The 19,501-nt window shown below is 41.6% G+C and overlaps 1 protein-coding gene and 1 non-coding gene across 2 annotated transcripts in view; both read right to left on the bottom strand.

Moving 5' to 3' along the window:
* Window positions 1-1,710: 1,710 nt before the first annotated feature.
* Window positions 1,711-1,785, bottom strand: Trnat-cgu (transfer RNA threonine (anticodon CGU)). The gene has a single exon. It is a non-coding gene; the product is annotated as a tRNA-Thr (tRNA).
* A 13,870-nt stretch (window positions 1,786-15,655) lies between these two features.
* The window catches only part of LOC126427174 (immunoglobulin domain-containing protein oig-4-like), a 37,779-nt gene continuing 33,933 nt past the window's right edge, over window positions 15,656-19,501 (bottom strand). The window contains exon 4 of the mRNA XM_050089401.1: window positions 15,656-17,263. Coding sequence (XP_049945358.1) covers window positions 17,105-17,263 — 159 coding nt within the window. The 3' untranslated portion in view covers window positions 15,656-17,104. The remainder of the gene's footprint in view (window positions 17,264-19,501) is intronic.

Raw genomic sequence — 19,501 nt, 5'->3', positions numbered from 1 at the left:
CCAGCCTGCGTGAGCTAAAACGCGTGCCTTTCTGCTTCCTCTAGTAATCTGGGTTGGCTCTCCTGCCAGCCCACAACATTTTCAATCCTCTGATGTAACGTAAATAAGGTGTATCAATGGCCATTTTTGCCGCCATGGTCACTTTACCGTATCTTCACCTACAACTTCTAATAATCGCGCCTGGATAACTGATTTGTTTGTTTGTTTTGCTTTAGTGCGCGAAACAACTAAGGTCACATTTTATTTATTTATTTTACACGTCTAGTTGCGTAGGACCAAATTGAGCAGCAAATCTCCAAGGTCATGGAACGTGCTAGCACATGAAATTACAACATAGAAGTAATAACAGATAAAATAAAATGTTTATGAACCCAATAAAAGACAAGCCTTAAGTTTAAGAAAACGCAGTCACCAATATAACACAGGAATCAGCGTAATTTTTCACGAAAGTCCTCGACAGAATTGAAGGAGTGATCCATGAAGAAACTCTTCTGTTTCGATTTGAAAAGCGTGTGGATTACTGCTAAGATGTTTTGAATGCTTGTGGTGGCTTATTGAAAAGGATGCAGCAGTATACGGCACACCTTTCTGCACAAGAGTCAAGGAAGTGCGATCCAAATGCAGACCCGATTTCTGCCTAGTGCTGACTAACTGAAAGCTGCTAATTCGTGGGAATAAGCTGATATTGTTAACAAGAAACGACAGTTTGAACTTACAACATTTGTTACCCGAACTGCCCGTTTCTGACCAAAAATATCGTTTAGGAATGCGAAGAGTGATGCCATACGCGAATAAAAATAAAGCAAATTAGTCTAATTTTCGTGTCGAACGATGACGTACTTCAGATACCGTTCGAATAGTAAAAATCACAGCATTAAGTCTTTGGACGTGGGCTTCCCACAACAGTTTACTATCTGTCTGAACATCTAGAAATTTGAACTTTTCAGTTTCACTAATCAGATGCCCAATATATGAAATTAAAACGTCGGGTTTTGTTGAATTGTGTGTTAGAAACTGTAAAAAGCGAATCTTACTGTGATTTAGCGTTAGTTTATTTTCTACAAGCCATGAACTTAGGTCATGTACTGTACTATTTGAAACCGAGTCAATGTTGCACACAACATCCTATACTACTAAGCTGGTGTTATCATCAAACACAAATATTTTAAAGTTACCCGTAATACTAGAGGGCATATCATTTATATAAATAAGGAAGAGGAGCGGCCCCAACACTGATCCCTGGGGCACCCCCACTAAATTGTACCCCACTCAGACCCCACATCACAGCCATTCTCAACACTGTCAATATTTGCCTTTTGGTGTCTGTTGCTAAAGTAAGAGGTGAACCAATTGTGCGCTACTCCCCGTATTCCGTAATGGTCCAACTTCCGGAACAATATTTTGTGATCAACAGAATCAAACGCCTTAGTTAAATCAAAAAATCTGCCTAGCGTTTGAAATTTTTTGTTTAATTCATCCAGTACCTCACAGAGAAAGAGAATATAGCATTTCCACGTGTTAAACGGCTTATAAAGCTGATCTGTACATTTATTATGTGATATAAAACGATTAATTATGCTTACATACGTAGCCTTTTCAATACGTTTAGCAAACCTGATGACATAGAAATAGGTCTAAAATTCAGAATGAGATTTTCACTCTGCAGCGGAGTGTGCGCTGAAATGAAACTTCCTGGCAGATTAAAACCGTGTGCCCGACCGAGACTCGAACTCGGGACCTTTGCCTTACGCGGGCAAGTGCTCTACCAACTGAGCTACCGAAGCACGACTCACGTCCGGTACCCACAGCTTTACTTCTGCCAGTATCTCGTCTCCTACCTTCCAAACTTTACAGAAGCTCTTCTGCGAACCATGCAGAACTAGCACTCCTGAAAGAAAGGATATAGCGGAGACATGGCTTAGCCACAGCCTGGGGGATGTTTCCAGAATGAGATTTTCACTCTGCAGCGGAGTGTGCGCTGATATGAAACTTCCTGGCAGATTAAAACCGTGTGCCCGACCGAGACTCGAACTCGGGACGAGATACTGGCAGAAGTAAAGCTGTGGGTACCGGACGTGAGTCGTGCTTCGGTAGCTCAGTTGGTAGAGCACTTGTCCGCGAAAGGCAAAGGTCCCGAGTTCGAGTCTCGGTCGGGCACACGGTTTTAATCTGCCAGGAAGTTTCAGGTCTAAAATTGTCTACATTAAACCTTTCTCCATTTTTATAAAGCGGCTTTACTATTGAGTACTTTAATCGTTCAGGAAACTGGCCATTCCTAAAGGAAGATTTACAAATATGCTTTACTATTGAGTACTTTAATCGTTCAGGAAACTGGCCATTTCTAAAGGAAGATTTACAAATATGCCTAGGTACAGGGCTAACATGTGCAGCACAGTACTTTAATACTCTGCTAGGCACTCCATCATATCCAAGAAAGTCCATAGTCTTCAGTGATTTAATTACTGACTCAGTCTCCCCCTTGTCAGTATCACAGAGGAGTATTTCAGACAACAGTCTCGGAAAGGCACTTTCCAAGAGACTTATATGAATCCCTGTAGAAGCTAAGTTTTTACACTACTGGCCAATAAAATTGCTTCACCACGAAGATGACGTACGACAGACGCGAAATTTAACCGACAGGAAGAAGATGCTGTGATATGCAAATGATTTGCTTTTCAGAGCATTCACACAAGGTTGGCGCCGGTGGCGACACCTACAACGTGCTGACATGAGGAAAGTTTCCGACCGATTGCTCATACATAAACAGCAGTTGACCAGCGTTGCCTGGTGAAACGTTGTTGTGATGCCTCGTGTAAGGAGGAGAAATGCGTACCATCACCTTTATCAAAGGTCGGATTGTAGCCTATCGCGATTGCTGTTTATCGTATCGCGACATTGCTGCTCGCGTTGGTCGAGATCCAATGACTGTTAACAGAATATGGAGTCGGTGGGTTCAGGAGGGTAATACGGAACGCCGTGCTGGATCCCAACGGCCTCGTATCACTAGCAGTCGAGATGACAGGCATCTTATCCGCATGGCTGAGATCGCTGAGTCAACAGATGGGGACGTTTGCAAGACGACAACTATCTGCACCAACAGTTCGACAACGTTTCAGGCAGCATGGGCTATCAGCTCGGAGACCGTGGCTGCGGTTACCCATGACGCTGCATCACAGACAGGAGCGCCTGCGATGGTGTACTCGACGACGAACCTGGGTGCACGAATGGCAAAACGTCATTTTTTCGGATGAATCCAGGTTCTGTTTACAGCATCACGATGGTCGCATCCGTGTTTGGCGACATCGCGGTGAACGCACATGTGTATTCGTCATCGCCATAGTGGCGTATCACCCGGAGTCATGGTATGGGTTGCCATTGGTTACACGTCTCTGTCACCTCTTGTTCGCATTGACGGCACTTTGAACAGTGGACGTTACATTTCAGATGTGTTACGACCCGTGGCTCTACCCTTCATTCGATCCCTGCAAAACCCTATATTTCAGCAGGGTAATGCACGACCGTATGTTGCAGGTCCTCTACGGGCCTTTCTGGATACAGAAAATGTTCGACTGCTGCCCTGGCCAGCACATTCTCCAGATGTCTCACCAACTGAAAACGTCTGGTCAATGGTGGCCGAGCAACTGGCTCGTCACAATACGCCAGTCACTACTCTTGATGAACTGTGGTATCGTGTTGAAGCTGCATGGGCAGCTGTACCTGTACACGCCATCCAAGCTCTGTTTGACTCAATGCCCAGGCGTATCGAGGCCGTTATTACGGCCAAAGGCGGTTGTTCAGGGTACTGATTTCTCAGGATCTATGCACTAAAATTGCGTGAAAATGTAATCACATGTCAGTTCTAGTATAACATATTTGTCGAATGAATACCCGTTTATCATCTGCATTTAGTCTCTGTGTAGCAATTTTAATGGCCAGTAGTGTATTTAATTCACCACCAACGCCCAGAAAATGATTGTTAAAAAATGTAAATACTGCAGTATGCGCCCACGTCAGAATTTTAGAACACGAAGACAAAGAGAGAAGTTAAAAACTACTACAAGTTAATCCCAATGGACGGAAGAGAATAATACGCCATAGAGAAACGGAAGTCCAAAACTAAAAATGAAATATAGTCCTTGCAATCGCACTATCATCTGTGCCATCGGTGGCTCAGATGAATAGAGCGTCTGCCATGTAAGCAGGAGGTCCCGGGTTCGAGTCCCGGTCGGTGCACACATTTTCATCTGTCCCCGTTGATCTATATCAACGCCCGTGCGCAGCTGACGGTATTAATATAATTCTAATTTCAAAAAAATTAAATATCCTTCACATCTACATCTACATGACTACTCTGCAATTCACATTTAAGTGCTTGGCAGAGGTTTTTGCTACGACGGATAAGAAGCAAAATGCGGTCGACCGTCCGGGCATCGTTGGCTAAAATGGCCGATAGCTCAACACGGCAAAGATAAATGAGAATGTAAGCGGTTAAGAAAAACGGCATTCCCGTCAGGAAATGGCGGACAATCAAAGGTTGAACGAAATGAGCGCTAAGTTGTTTAGGAGTACCACATAACAAATGGCGATGGTAAAAAGACCTATACTCTGTTCATCATAAGAATAAACCTGATGTAAACATTACGCCATGTATTCTTCCGCGGTTGCTTGATTCTCATTGGACTCCGTTTCACGTGGAACGGAAGTAATCAAGTACAATCATAAGGGTACGTTTTATCCTGTGTTACACGTACACAGAATGAGAAAATGAAAAGATCGTATGTCATTGTTGGCCGTGAAGCCCCATGGGGCCGCCGTATTTAAAAGTCTTTCGAAATACACACACAACACCTAGTCAAACGAGGCAGAGAAATTCACTAACCCCGCCGAGGGTCGAACCCGGGATCCCGCGCGCGAGAAGCGAGAACGCTGTCGCGAGACCACGAACTGCGTACGCAGACGGTGAGAATTACGGGACAACAGCTTTACCGGCGCGTTTATTTTGGACAGCATTGGCCAGCCCGTGGTCCAACTAACCTGGAATGATGTGAGCAGTTGCAGTTCAGACGTAAAAAAGAGACGAACACAGAAACAATATAGCGTCGAATGTCATTTAATTTTCAAAGAGAATGAAACTATATACGGAGAAACTCCAGCACTACCGCGCGCTTCATAGGTGACCAGACGGAAAGCATAAAATGCACTCCTTCTCACCTGACATAGTATTCTAATTACAAACAAGAGTGATGAAAATTTCTAACTTCAGCATAGGGTAATTTTTCTGAGAGAGCTGTGTGCAATGCGAAAGCATATCGCAGGGATTTCACCGTACTGTTGAGTACTGGAAGCCACTGAAGGTATTAATCACAGTCAGCCGTCTGGTAATCTCTTAGCTCCTTCCTCATCCGAATCCGAGAAATACATTTCAGTTCTGGAAGTGTCACCCGGTACGTTGATAACGAGTCCATCAACAACAGAATCCACGAAGTCAACCCGGCGCCGCATTTTCTCTTCTTCTTTTATGACGAGCCGTTCTATATCCCACCAGCGTTGGGCAGTGCCGTGTGAAAAAGCTGCGTGCGTTAGTTGCAGTACATCTGGCAGCTTAACAGTCTTGTTACTTCTCGGGCCAAATCCCGCAGCTTGGTTCCATATCAGTTCTGCTGCGTTCATATTGTAATGCTACCGTAGCAAACGTAAAAATGCACCATTTATATTACGTGTTCGATGCTGTGAAAACAACCGTTTTTCATGTTTCTACGATACTTATCTACCTCCGTGGTATAAAACGGGGGACATAGTCCAAATAAAGAGGATTTGGTTTTCCATTTTTGCCTTAAAAATTAAATTATGTTTTCTTAGTTTAAGCAACTTTTATGAGTAGTCTTTCATAAAGCATCGATAATTAAGAATTTGTATTTGAAATGAAAACAGGAATTTCGCGTCCAATATGTAATTAGAAACAAGAAGACGTGCGTTATTCGTAAAAAACGATCATGAGTTTTATAATTACGACTTTTCAAATTCTGAAGATGGCAGGGATAAAATACAGAGAGCGAAAGGCTATTTACAATTTGTACAGAAAGCAGATGGCAGTTATAAGAGTCGAGGGGCGTGAAAGGGAAGCAGTGGTTGGGAAGGGAGTGAGACAGGGTTGTAGCCTCTACCCGATGTTATTCAATCTGTAGATTGAGCAAGCAATAAAGGGAACAAAAGAAAAGTTCGGAGTAGGTATTAAAATCCATGGAGAAGAAATAAAAACTTTGAGGTTCGCCGATGACATTGTAATTCTGTCAGAGACAGCAAAGTACTTGGAAGAGCAGTTGAACGGAATGGACAGTGTCTTGAAAGGAGGGTATAAGATGAACATCAACAAAAGCACAACGAGGATATTGGAATGTAGCCGAATTAAGTCGGGTGATGCTGAGGGAATTAGATTAGGAAATGAGACACTTAAAGTAGTAAAGGAGTTTTGCTGTTTGGGGAGCAAAATAACTGATGATGGTCGAAGTAGAGAGGATATAAAATATAGACTGGCAATGGCAAGGAAAGCGTTTCTTAAGAAGAGAAATTTGTTAACATTGAGTATAGATTTAAGTGTCAGGAAGTCGTTTCTGAAAGTATTTGTATGGAGTGTAGCCATATATGGAAGTGAAACGTGGACGATAAATAGTTTAGACAAAAAGAGAATAGAAGCCTTCGAAATGTGGTGCTACAGAAGGATGCTGAAGATGAGATGGGTAGATCACATAACTAATGAGGAGGTGTTGAATAGAATTGGGGAGAAGGTTGTGGCACAACTTGACTAGAAGAAGGGATCGGTTGGTAAGACATGTTCTGAGGCATCAAGGGATCACCAATTTAGTATTGGAGGGCAGCGTGGAGGGTAAAAATCGTAGAGGGAGACCAAGAGATGAATACACTAAACAGATTCAGAAGGATGTAGGTTGCAGCAGGTACTGGGAGATGAAGAAGCTTGCACAGGACAGAGTAGCATGGAGAGCTGCATCAAACCAGTCTCAGGACTGAAGACCACAACAACAACAACAGATATTTTAAAAAAATTATGCTGGAGAGATTTGAACTAACGAATCATGAACAGATAGTCGTTAATATTTCATTACGCTACGGACTGCACTCCACATACATTATCGATTTTAGAATGAACTGTATTCCATACAGTGGCTGGGAAAACTTCAGTAGCGATTATCTCCGTAAATTTATCAAAAACATTAAGAATAGTCTATTTCTCGGCGCTTTTTAACAGTGTTCCACACGCGTGTCTCACTACGGAACAGAAAATAGCCTCAGCCATTTTCATACTGCGCAGTAACAGCGCGACAATCAAAGCACAACACTGCAGAGACTGTGACTGTACACGGTTTTTGAAATAAAAGCTACGTAGCTAAAGCGTGGTTAAGAAAAACGTCGAAGGCTTTTAATACATATATATGTGCAAATAATAGTCAAATAAGTCAGCCATTGTTATATATTTTGTTAAATGAACCATACTGACCCAGACGAGATAAGGAATACTATATTATATTGCTAGTAGGAGCTTTATGTCTTTAACAAGATCGAGACATAGTGTAATGAAGGCATAAAATCGTAGGATTAATTTATGTTGCCGTATGCTCATATATTTACAAGTGCTGGATAAATTCCGTAGCGCGAGAGTTTTTTTTTTTTTTTTCACTATGGGACTTAACTGCCGAGGTCATCAGTCTCCTAGAACTTAGAACTACTTAAACCTAAATAACCTAAGGACATCAACACATCCATGCCCGAGGCAGGATTCGAACCTGCGATCGTAGCGGTCGCGCGGTTCCAGACTGTAGCACCTAGAACCGCTCGGCCACTCCGGTCGGCTAGCGCGAGAGTGTGCTGCCAATCGATAAACTCGACACATACAAATCTCGAGCAGTGTTCGCCTATAAAGTTCTTATACAGTGCCCTGAGTCATTTCCTTCGTATTATGCAGTTCTCCAAAGCACTGCGCTTTTATTTTACAATGGTCATAAAGTTTAGTGTGACTGATATTTTAGTTTCCCTAAGGATGAACAAATATTGTGCTAGAAAGTAAAAGCGGGAGAATTTCGTCTGTAAAAATATTTCAGGGTGTGGCCGATTTCCTACACGTTGCAGCTCCATATTCGATTCGTATTTTTCGGGACACTTCCACTTTGGCGCGCCAGGAGACCATTTCGCAATGACGGAGCAGCATAGTTTTTGAATACAGAGACATGGAAATGCGATCAAGTGTAGTGCAAAACGCAAACAATAATGGTGGTCATTCTTACTTTTCCTGTAACAAACAATACTGGGTAATTATGCAATGAGAGATTCCCAGTAGTGGATTGGACTCTTTCAAACCAGCTATACGCCGGCGATACCTGTCTGCAAGAAATTGATTAAAAAAGTTTCAGAATTTCTTGTGATATGGTAGGGTCTTAAAAAAGCACTGCTTTCAAAGCGGTGTTCCAGCGTAGCAGGTAAATTGTATGGCTACTTTCTGAAGGTTGTGGGTTCGAATTGTGTTGGGTGTATTTTCTACCTTTATCGAAATGACAATGTTCATTATTATTATTATTATTAATTATTATTATTAAATTAACTGATTTGAAGAGTCTTCTGACTGTTTTGATGCCTCTCGCCACGAATTTACCTCTTCTGACAACCTCTTCATCTCAGAGTAGCTCATGAAACATACGTCCGCAATTATTTGCTGGACGTATTCAACTCTCTGTGTTCCTCTACAGTTTTTGGCCTCTACAGCTCCCTCTAGTGCTATGGAAGTAATTCCCTGATGTCTGAACAGATGTCCTATCATCCTGTCCCTTCTCCTTATCAGTGTTTTCCACATATTCCTTTCCGATTCTGCGCAGAACCTCCTCATTCCTTACCCCACCAGTCTACTTAATTTTGAACATTTGTCTGTAGTATCACGTCTGCAGTGCTTCGATTCTCTTCTGTTCCGGTTTTCCCACAACCCACAATCCATGTTTCGCTACCATTCAAAGCTGTGCTCCAGACGCACATTGTCAGCAATTTTTTCCTCAAATTAAGGCCTATGTTTGATATTAGAAGACTTCTCTTGGCCAGGAATGTCCTTTTTGTCAGGCCTAGTCTGCTTTTGATGTTCTCCCTGCTCCGCCAGTCATGGGTTATTTTGCTGCCTAACTAGTAGAATTCCTTAACTTCATCTACTTCATAACCATCAGTCCTGATGTTAAGTTTCTCGCTGTTTTCATTTCTGCTACTTCTCATTACTTTCGTCTTCCTTCGTTTTACTCCCAATCCATAATTCTTCTTCACTTTCACCCAGGATAGCAATGACATCAGTGAATCGTATCATTGATATCTTTTCGTCCTGGATTTTAAGATTTACTTCGATTTAATTTCTTCTTTTTCTTCATTTCATATTTTTGTCCATGGTATTGTAATTTTGATTCCTACTGTTCATTTGGGTTACGACGATGTATAAATTTTTGGCACCTCTGCACAGCCAAAACAGACTATTTCGTTTTTTTTTTTTTTTTTTTTTTTTTAGATAGATCGGCACTTTCACCAACTGCGACATAATCGCGTGTACAAACAGTGATCCAATACTGTAAAATGCTTTTTTATTCCAGTCTCTGATCACAAATGAATTCTTTAGACGATGACAGGTTTCAGTCTGTAATGACCATCTTCAGATCTTTTTTACACCTTGTCCTAAAGTGATACGGTCATAATGCCATCGTCAAAACATATAAATATAATCAGCATAGTATGAATTTATGTGACGTTGGTATGCTGATTATATTTATATGTTTTGACAATGCCATTATGGCCGTATCACTTTAGGACATGGTGTAAAAAGATCCGAAGATGGTCATTACAGACTGAAACCGGTTATCGTCTAAAGAATTCATTTGTGATCAGGGACTGGAATAAAAAAGCAGATCGGTCGGTACTTGTTTGAAATTACATGGATAAAAATTTCAAATAAAAAAGGTTAATATCATGGTTAAAATAACAGATGCAGTATGCACTCCGTCTTCAGGCTAGAAATGGCACATCGGAACCATCCGACCGCCGTGTCATCCTTAGTTGAGGATGCGGATAGGAGGGGCTTGGGGTCAAAACACTGCTCTCCTGGTCATTATGATGGTTTTTTTTGACCGGAGCCGCTACTATTCGGTCGAGTAGCTCCTCAATTGGCATCGCGAGGCTGAGTGCACCCCGAAAAATGGCAACAGCGCTTGCCGGCCTGGATGGTCACCCATCCAAGTACCGACCACGCCCGACAGCGCTTAACTACGGTGATCTCACGGGAACCGGTGCATCCACTGGCCGTTGCGCACAAAATAACATAGCAAAGGATTTTGAAAAAAAATTTAAACCAGTTAGTTGGATAAATGTAAAGACCGCAGATACTTTGGTAAAGATGTAAAAACCGATTTCTATCACGCGATTCGAATTCACAAGCCTCAGCATATCAGTGGAATTCCTTGACCACTGCACTATAACTATAAGGCTTTAGCGTATCAGAAGAAATTCCGAATTTCTGATCGATTACTTGCAAATGAGGACCTACCACAGTGAATGGTTGCTTGATGTGATACCTGGGACCCTCAACAACGCTACTGTATAGTCGATTTTAAAAAGTCCAGTCCCACCCCCCGAAGACCTCACCTTGTTAGGAGGGAGACCTATCACATATGAGCGAAATGCCCTCACGTTTATGCCTCCCAAGCCTTACACAAGTCTCAAAGCGGAAATAGAGTGCAGTTCGATTAGACACCTATAAAAGTTGCAGCAGAAAGTAAAAACGGAATAATACAGTCTGTAACAACTTCTCAATGTGTGTTAAATCCTGATGTACTGAACGACGTAGACCCAAATTCCAATTTTTCAGAATATTTTCACTTTGCTGTACTAGGAAGCAATTTCTAAATACAGGGCTATTACAAATGACTGAAGCGATTTCATAAATTCACTGTAGCTCCATTCATTGACATTTGGTCACAACACACTACAAATAACATAGAAAAACTCATAAAGTTTTGTTCGGCTGAAGCCGCACTTCAGGTTTCGGCCGCCAGAGCGCTCGAGAGCGCAGTGAGACAAAATGGCGACAGGAGCTGAGAAAGCGTATGTCGTGCTTGAAATGCACTCACATCAGTCAGTCATAACAGTGCAACGACACTTCAGGACGAAGTTCAGCAAAGATCCACCAACTGCTAACTCCATTCGGCGATGGTATGCGCAGTTTAAAGCTTCTGGATGCCTCTGTAAGGGGAAATCAACGGGTCGGCCTGCAGTGAGCGAAGAAACGGTTGAACGCGTGCGGGCAAGTTTCACACGTAGCCCGCGGAAGTCGACGAATAAATCAAGCAGGGAGCTAAACGTACCACAGCCGACGGTTTGGAAAATCTTACGGAAAAGGCTTAAGCAGAAGCCCTACCGTTTACAATTGCTACAAGCCCTGACACCCGATGACAAAGTCAAACGCTTTGAATTTTCGGCGCGGTTGCAACAGCTCGTGGAAGAGGATGCGTTCAGTGCGAAACTTGTTTTCAGTGATGAAGCAACATTTTTTCTTAATGGTGAAGTGAACAGACACAATGTGCGAATCTGGGCGGTAGAGAATCCTCACGCATTCGTGCAGCAAATTCGCAATTCACCAAAAGTTAGCGTGTTTTTGTGCAATCTCACGGTTTAAAGTTTACGGCCCCTTTTTCTTCTGCGAAAAAAAACGTTACAGGACACGTGTATCTGGACATGCTGGAAAATTGGCTCGTGCCACAACTGGAGACCGACAGCGCCGACCATCTTTCAACAGGATGGTGCTCCACCACACTTCCATCGTGATGTTCGGCATTTCTTAAACAGGAGATTGGAAAACCGATGGATCGGTTGTGGTGGAGATCATGATCAGCAATTCATGTCATGGCCTCCACGTTCTCCCGACTTAACCCCATGCGGTTTCTTTCTGTGGGGTTAGGTGAAAGATTCAGTGTTTAAACCTCCTCTACCAAGAAACGTGCCAGAACTGCGAGCTCGCATCAACGATGCTTTCGAACTCATTGATGGGGACATGCTGCGCCGAGTGTGGGAGGGACTTGATTATCGGCTTGATGTCTGCCGAATCACTAAAGGGGCACATATCGAACATTTGTGAATGCCTAAAAAAACTTTTTGAGTTTTTGTATGTGTGTGCAAAGCATTGTGAAAATATCTCAAATAATAAAGTTATTGTAGAGCTGTGAAATCGCTTCAATCATTTGTAATTACCCTGTATTGCTGTAGAATAATTTATAAAAACTCGAGCTCAAAAATAAAACAGATGTAGGATAAAACCTTAAAGAATAGTGGTGGTTGTTCTTTCTTCTCCCTACAAGATGTGACGCTTGTCGCAAGCAAGCGAAACGCCTCTGCGTTTATCTCTCCAAAGTTTTCAGCTACATCCAGTTCAGATCTCCAACACAATTTAAGCTTTTTTGATGAATCAGGTGTACAAAATCCACTCTACTTTTGCGCAGGATCTGTTTGTACTGTCGACAGTCACATTCAGAATCTGCAGGGTTTTCTGGATAAACCTTTCTCTGCGGCATATTCACGTAACTTTTGGAGTTGATGTCTATTGACATCAGAAGTTATTTTCTGTGCATCCTAATGCTTGCTCCATGGTAATTCCTACGCTATGTTAATGGCTGTCAAAGAAAACTCACCGTCAGCTATCTGTTCTGTGATAGGCTGATGGAAGCAAACGGTGCAGTCGCCGATTTGGATTAAATATTAGTCGAACAAAAGTGCAGTATTTGGTGGTTTCAACGTGATTGCAACGTAAATACAGTCAATACCGTTTATAGCGATATCGCTTATAACGAGATACTGGCTATAACAGCGAAATCTAACGGTCCCATATAAATCCTATGTAAATACTGTATCTAAAAAAAATCGCTTAGTACGGCATCGCATATTGCACTTTTATTTTCGGAAAAATATATCGGCTATAGCGTCCAGTGTTCGTTTTTGTTTCTTATGTATTACCAACTACAATGGAACGCTTATTTTCAAAATTGTGTTTTCTGTAGATTGTTGGTTTGAAATTAATATGCATATTAAACAGATAACGATGTTTCAAAGGTGGGAAGTATTTAATATTGAAGAAAATATGGCGATTAGGAAATGGGGAAGCAAACGATACCATCTCGGAGGAATTAGATGCCTCACAGTCAACGATTTCTACAATCTGGCAGGACAGAGGGGAAATGCGGTTTCTTTTCAAACACAATTCCTTGGAGATCAAGCGGGTGAGGTCATCTGCGCACAATGGTATAAAAGAAAAATACTGTAATATTTTACAGAGCTGCTGTGGATCGTCAGCAAGTGTGTTACTTCAGACATGCATAAGGATCGTTGTATAATGTGGATTGTAAACATAGAGTAAATATATCTGGAGTGAGCGATGGGTTCTGCGCATGTTGTCAACATTAAACCAGGATTGTCACGTGTTTTCGGGACTTCGCTGCGCGTGTGTGCTTTCCGCAGAGTTTGAAGTTAATAATACCAAGAGTTTTTGTTGTCTTTCACCGTTTGTTGAGTCGTTTTGCAAGACTATCACCGCAAAAATGTACATCAGGCTCTGTAATACTATAACGGAGGACATCGAAAGGGTGCAAAAAAGGGCAGCTCGTTTTGTATTATCACGTAATAGGGGAGAGAGTGTGGCAGATATGATACGCGAATTGGGATGGAAGTCATTAATGCAAAGACGTTTTTCGTCGCGGCGAGATCTGTTTACGAAATTTCAGTCACCAACTCTCTCTTCCGAATGCGAAAATATTTTGTTGAGCCCAACCTACATAGGTAGGAATGATCACCAAAATAAAATAAGAGAAATCAGAGCTCGAACAGAAAGGTTTAGGTGTTCGTTTTTCCCGCGCGCTGTTCGGGATTGGAATGGTAGAGAGATACACTATGATTGTGGTTCGATGAACCCTCTGCCATGCACTTAAATGTGAATTGCAGAGTAGTCATGTAGATGTAGATGTAGATGTAGTATAATAGCGATGGTGAATTACTGTTGTTGCTACGGATGCAAAGAAAAATATGTGAAAGGAGGGATAGTAACTTTTCATGGGTACTATGTTTAAAAATTTCGAGACCCATTATAATTAAGGCTTGGTTCTGTAGACTTATTTTTCTACGATTTTATGACTATATAATAGATATTACGGCTCGTACAAAAGGTTACAAACAATCGCTTCCTCTCGTAAATTTGCTAGTGGAACAGGAAAGGGAATGGTTAGTTATTTCAGCAAATACTGTCCTCCATGCATTTATCAGTGACTTGTCGATTATGTATATAGATTTGAAAGATGGGAGACAGATAAATTCAATAGAGTGGGAGTCTGTAATTGTCTTCGTATAATATGTGTGTCCAAACCTTTTTGTTTAGTATAAAGTTACAGTAGGAGACCATGTTAAGTGTGTCAAGGACATGGAGAGTGATTATGTGTGATTTATATTTTAGTTTCCTGGAGGATGAACAAGGAGTAAAGATATGGCTCCAGAAAATAAGGAGGAGTAATTTTGTCCCCATAAAATATTCCGAAGTATGTTCAAAACACTTTGAAGAGGAATGTTTAGACAGAGAAAAATTTGGACGTGTGTGGCTGAAGGTAGATGCTTTATACCAACCATTTCTCATTTTCCACAGCAACTACTACCAATTTATGCATCACCTTAAATACATTTCCTGCACAAATCAAATAAAAAAACACAATAATGCAGCTAATCAAAGTACACATTCATCTTCTTTGGTGTATTTTGCCTTCAATTTATTTTCTTCACCATTTGATTAAGAAGCGTAAAATATTAGTAAACATGTCCCCAAACTCTTTCAGTTGTGTCGCTCTCCACCTCCCTTAAGGGTGTTATATGGGTTGACTGTTAGATGAGCAACTGCATTTGCTTTACAGTACATTTATTCTCTGATCACCTTTTTTTTCCCATTCTTACTCAGTCTACTATTTATTTAATAAACTGGGAGCAAGTATGTAAAATGCGTTAAATAAACACTTCAAAGTGTCACCAGTAAGAAAAATTGTGTTTTAGGTCGCAAAAACGAGAAAATAAATACGCAGAAACAGCAAAAAAAAGGACGAATTAGCAGGGATATAATCGCTAATGTGTGGCAAATTCGGTGTTTTTCGGACACTTGCAAAAGTGCTAGCGTACTGTCAAGTAGTTTTGCAAGACTATCACTGCAAAAATGTACGTCAGGCTGTGTAATACTATGAAGTGCCGTATCATACCGAAAAATACCAAAAGTCGAGTGCATCTGAACTGTGACACCTATCGTAAAGGAGCAGGATGCAATATCGCTTGCCCTTAAAAGTTACGTAGCTGGTTTATCACCGGCTGTTAAAATGTCTGCGCAACATATACAAATAATCCACGACAATTACGAAAAGAATCCGTCTGTACTAGGGATGTAGTGACATTTCTAAATGTACGGACAAACACACGACGTCCCGAGAACACGTGACCAGGCCGGCAATGTATGTTGACAACATAAAATATGTTCTGCGCATGTGAATGCTCACTCCAGAGATATTTACTCTATAATTGTAAACAGAGACATTGTACAATAAAACAATAAGGGACGAAGTTGTCATTCACTACTATTACACTAAACAGCAGTTACAGTAAGTTTTAAACATGCTTAATATTTTATCTCATTCATTATCCAAGGCTATGTTCGACATTATTGAACAGTTTACATCGTTGCCACTTATTTCTCCATTTATTGGCTGTTTTTACATTTTGCTGGAATGTTATTGCTGCATGTATCCTAAGAAAAGTTCCTCTTCTGTGCCTCTCCATAAATACTCAATTGTTAATACCGTAGGTGCAGTGTATTTCTACTACTTTTTGATGTTCTAACTATATAGCAGCCTACAATTTACAGATACGAAATTTTTATCAAAAAACAAAACAAAAATCTGGTTTGTGCGAGGATCTGCAATAAAGAGCTTAAATGGCAGGTCCCTTTGACGTCGTTGTAAGCGGTTTCGAGTGTACTCTGTTCGTTGCAGTGGCGCACTAACGTGTAGCCAGAAACTAGTGTTTTTTTTCTTTTTTTTTTTTTCTTCAGGGATTGCTGTACAAAAGTGTCATAAGATGATGAAAATATTACTGCGTAATTCTTGCGAATGTGAGAAGAAACTCAGATTTCGATTACTCTCAACTTCACGCATATTTTGCACAATGGTGTAAGTAGGCTGTTTAGGTTTTTATGTTGGTAACGCCACGTAGCGCTCTGTATGAAAATCACTGACTGTGCTGTGTGCAGTCTGTGGCTGGTTGGCATTGTTGAAATATTCGCTATTGTAGTGTTGGGCAGTTGGCTGTTAACAGCGCGTAGCGTCGCGTAGTTGGAGGTGAGCCGCCAACAGTGGTGGATGTGGGGAGAGAGGTGGCGGAGTTATATATATATATATATATATATATATATATATATATATATATATATATAAAATGTCTTTTGAACACTATTGAGGTAAATACATTGTTTGATCTCTATCAAAATCTATCATTTGCTAACTACGCCTATCAGTAGTTAGTGCCTTCAGTAGTTTGAATCTTTTATTTAGCTGGCAGTAGTGGCGCTCGCTGTATTGCAGTAGTTCGAGTAACGAAGATTTTTGTGAGGTAAGTGATTTGTGAAAGGTATAGGTTAATGTTAGTCAGGGCCATTCTTTTGTAGGGATTATTGAAAGTCAGATTGCGTTGCGCTAAAAATATTGTGTGTCAGTTTAAGCACAGTCATGTATAATTGTTCTAAGGGGACGTTTCAATGGTTACACTTGTTGACATTGAAGGACAGCATTCTGCCGTACTGATTAGTCCTACGTGACCGTTGAAGGAAAAAATTACACTTTGTACTTGCGGTAATTGCCCTCGTGCACTAACAACACTTTTTCAGCGCAGCGCTGGTTTTTTTTTTTTTTTTTTTTTTAGTAAAACAAATGCTCAACAGCTTGTCGGGAGGCTGTATCGCGACAAAAGCGCTACTTCCGGGCATCGACCCGTCTTGCACGTGGAGGCGTGGCTAGTCGAAGGCGATGCTGAAGTCGGTCTTGAAGCTCCGCCGGTCTATGGAGTACATGTTGTCGGCTGAACACTCGTACACGCCCGCGTCCATCTGCGTTGCGGGATCGATCTCCAGTTTCGACTTTATCTGGTCCTTGCCGATTGCCCACTCGTGAACCTGCGAAAAATAAAATTTAATACGACAGTCGTAAGAAGAAATTGTCATTAAAATCTACATCTACATCTACATCCATACTCTGCAAGCCACCTGACGGTGTGTGGCGGAGGGTACCCTGAGTACCTCTATCGGTTCTCCCTTCTACTCCAGTCTCGTATTGTTCGTGGAAGGAAGGATTGTCGGTATGCTTATGTGTGGGCTCTAATCTCTCTGATTTTATCCTCATGGTCTCTTCGCGAGATATACGTAGGAGGGAGCAATATACTGCTAGACTACTCGGTGAAGGTATGTTCTCGGAACAAAAGCCCGTACCAAGCTACTGAGCGTCTCTCCTGCAGAGTCTTCCACTGGAGTTTATCTATCATCTCAGTAACGCTTTCGCGATTACTAAATGATCCTGTAACGAAGCGCGCTGCTCTCCGTTGGATCCTCTCTATCTCTTCTATCAACCCTGTCTGGTACGGATCCCACACTGGTGAGCAGTATTCGAGCAGTGGGCGAACAAGCGAACTGTAACCTACTTCCTTTGTTTTCGGATTGCATTTCCTTAGGATTCTTCCAATGAATCTCAGTCTGGCATCTGCTTTACCGACGATCAACTTTATATGATCATTCCATTTTAAATCACTCCTAATGCGTACTCCCAGATAATTTATGGAATTAACTGCTTCTAGCTGCTGACCTGCTATATTGTAGCTAAATGATAAAGGATCTTTCTTTGAGATTGTCATCCCCTGCACCATGCGTCAATTCACTGCAGATCCTCCTGCATTTCAGTACAATTTTCCATTGTTACAACCTCTCGATATACTACAGGATCATCCGCAAAAAGCCTCAGTGAACTTCCGATGTCATACACAAGGTCATTTATGTATATTGTGAATAGCAACGGTCCTACGACACTCCCCTGCGGCACACCTGAAATCACTCATACTTCGGAAGACTTCTCTCCATTAAGAATGACATGCTGCGTTCTGTTATCTAGGAACTCTTCAATCCAGTCACACAATTGCCCTGATAGTCCATATGCTGTTACTTTGTTAATTAAACGGCTGTAGGGAACTGTATCGAACGCCTTGCGGAAGTCAAGAAACACGGCATCTACTTGGGAACCCGTGTCTACGGCCCTCTGAGTCTCGTGGACGAATTGCGCGAGCTGGGTTTCATACGATCGTCTTTTTCGAAACCCATGCTGATTCCTACAGGGTAGATTTCTAGACTCCTGCACATCTGTTCGACGTCCCTTCTTGAAAACGGGGATGACCTGTGCACTTTTCCAATCTTTTCGAACGCTACGCTCTTCTAGAGACCTACGGTATACCGCTGCAAGAAGGGGGGGCAAGTTCCTTCGCGTACTCTGTGTTAAATCGAACTGCTATCCCATCAGGTCCAGCGGCCTTTCGTCTTTTGAGCGATTTTAATTGTTTTTCTATCCCTCTGTCATCTATTTCGATATCTACCATTTTGTCATCTGTGCGACAATCTAGAGAAGAAACTGCAGTGCAGTCTTCCTCTGTGAAACAGCTTTGGAAAAAGACATTTAGTATTTCGGCCTTTAGCCTGTCATCCTCTGTTTCAGTACCATTTTGGTCACATAGTGTCTCGACATTTTGTTTCGATCCACCTACCGCTTTGAAACAATACCAAAATTTCTTAGGATTTTCTGCCAAGTCAGTACATAGAACTTTACTATCGTATTCGTTACACTCCTCTCGCATAGCCCTCCTCACTCTACATTTCGCTTCGCGTAATCTTTGTTCGCCTGCAAGGCTTTGGCTATGTTTGTGTTTGCTGTGAAGTGCCCTTTGCTTTCGTAGCAGTTTTGTAACTCATCTTCAACTTTTGTAGTCCTATCTTCCTCAATTGTGAGTAACATTACGGTAGATTGATAATTTTTACTTTTGGACCGTCTAGCTAAAACTGAAAGAAGTACAATTTTCGTGGCATAGACGTTTCGTCTTTATTCTATGCAAGGGCTCTTCAGTGGCTTGGAATATTTACTTAGTTTTACTATTTAGTTTACATTTTGTGGCAGTGTACTTATAGGTTATAAACAGTTCTGGTTTTGTATGGCGTAGTAATATTTTAAATTCTACTTTCAGGTTGCGTGGACGATTTTCTGCATGTTATGTTTCTGTTCCATTTTTAACGCTGTTCCTCTTCTTATAATTGCCACTTGGGGTTCTTGATTTCCACATTCCACAGCACGAGGAACTGAACACTTGTTTTGATGCAATG

Source organism: Schistocerca serialis, chromosome 11 (assembly GCF_023864345.2).
Source record: "Schistocerca serialis cubense isolate TAMUIC-IGC-003099 chromosome 11, iqSchSeri2.2, whole genome shotgun sequence".
In the NCBI taxonomy this organism is placed as follows: Eukaryota; Metazoa; Arthropoda; class Insecta; order Orthoptera; family Acrididae; genus Schistocerca; species Schistocerca serialis.
This window is presented reverse-complemented; position numbering and strand designations above follow the sequence as displayed.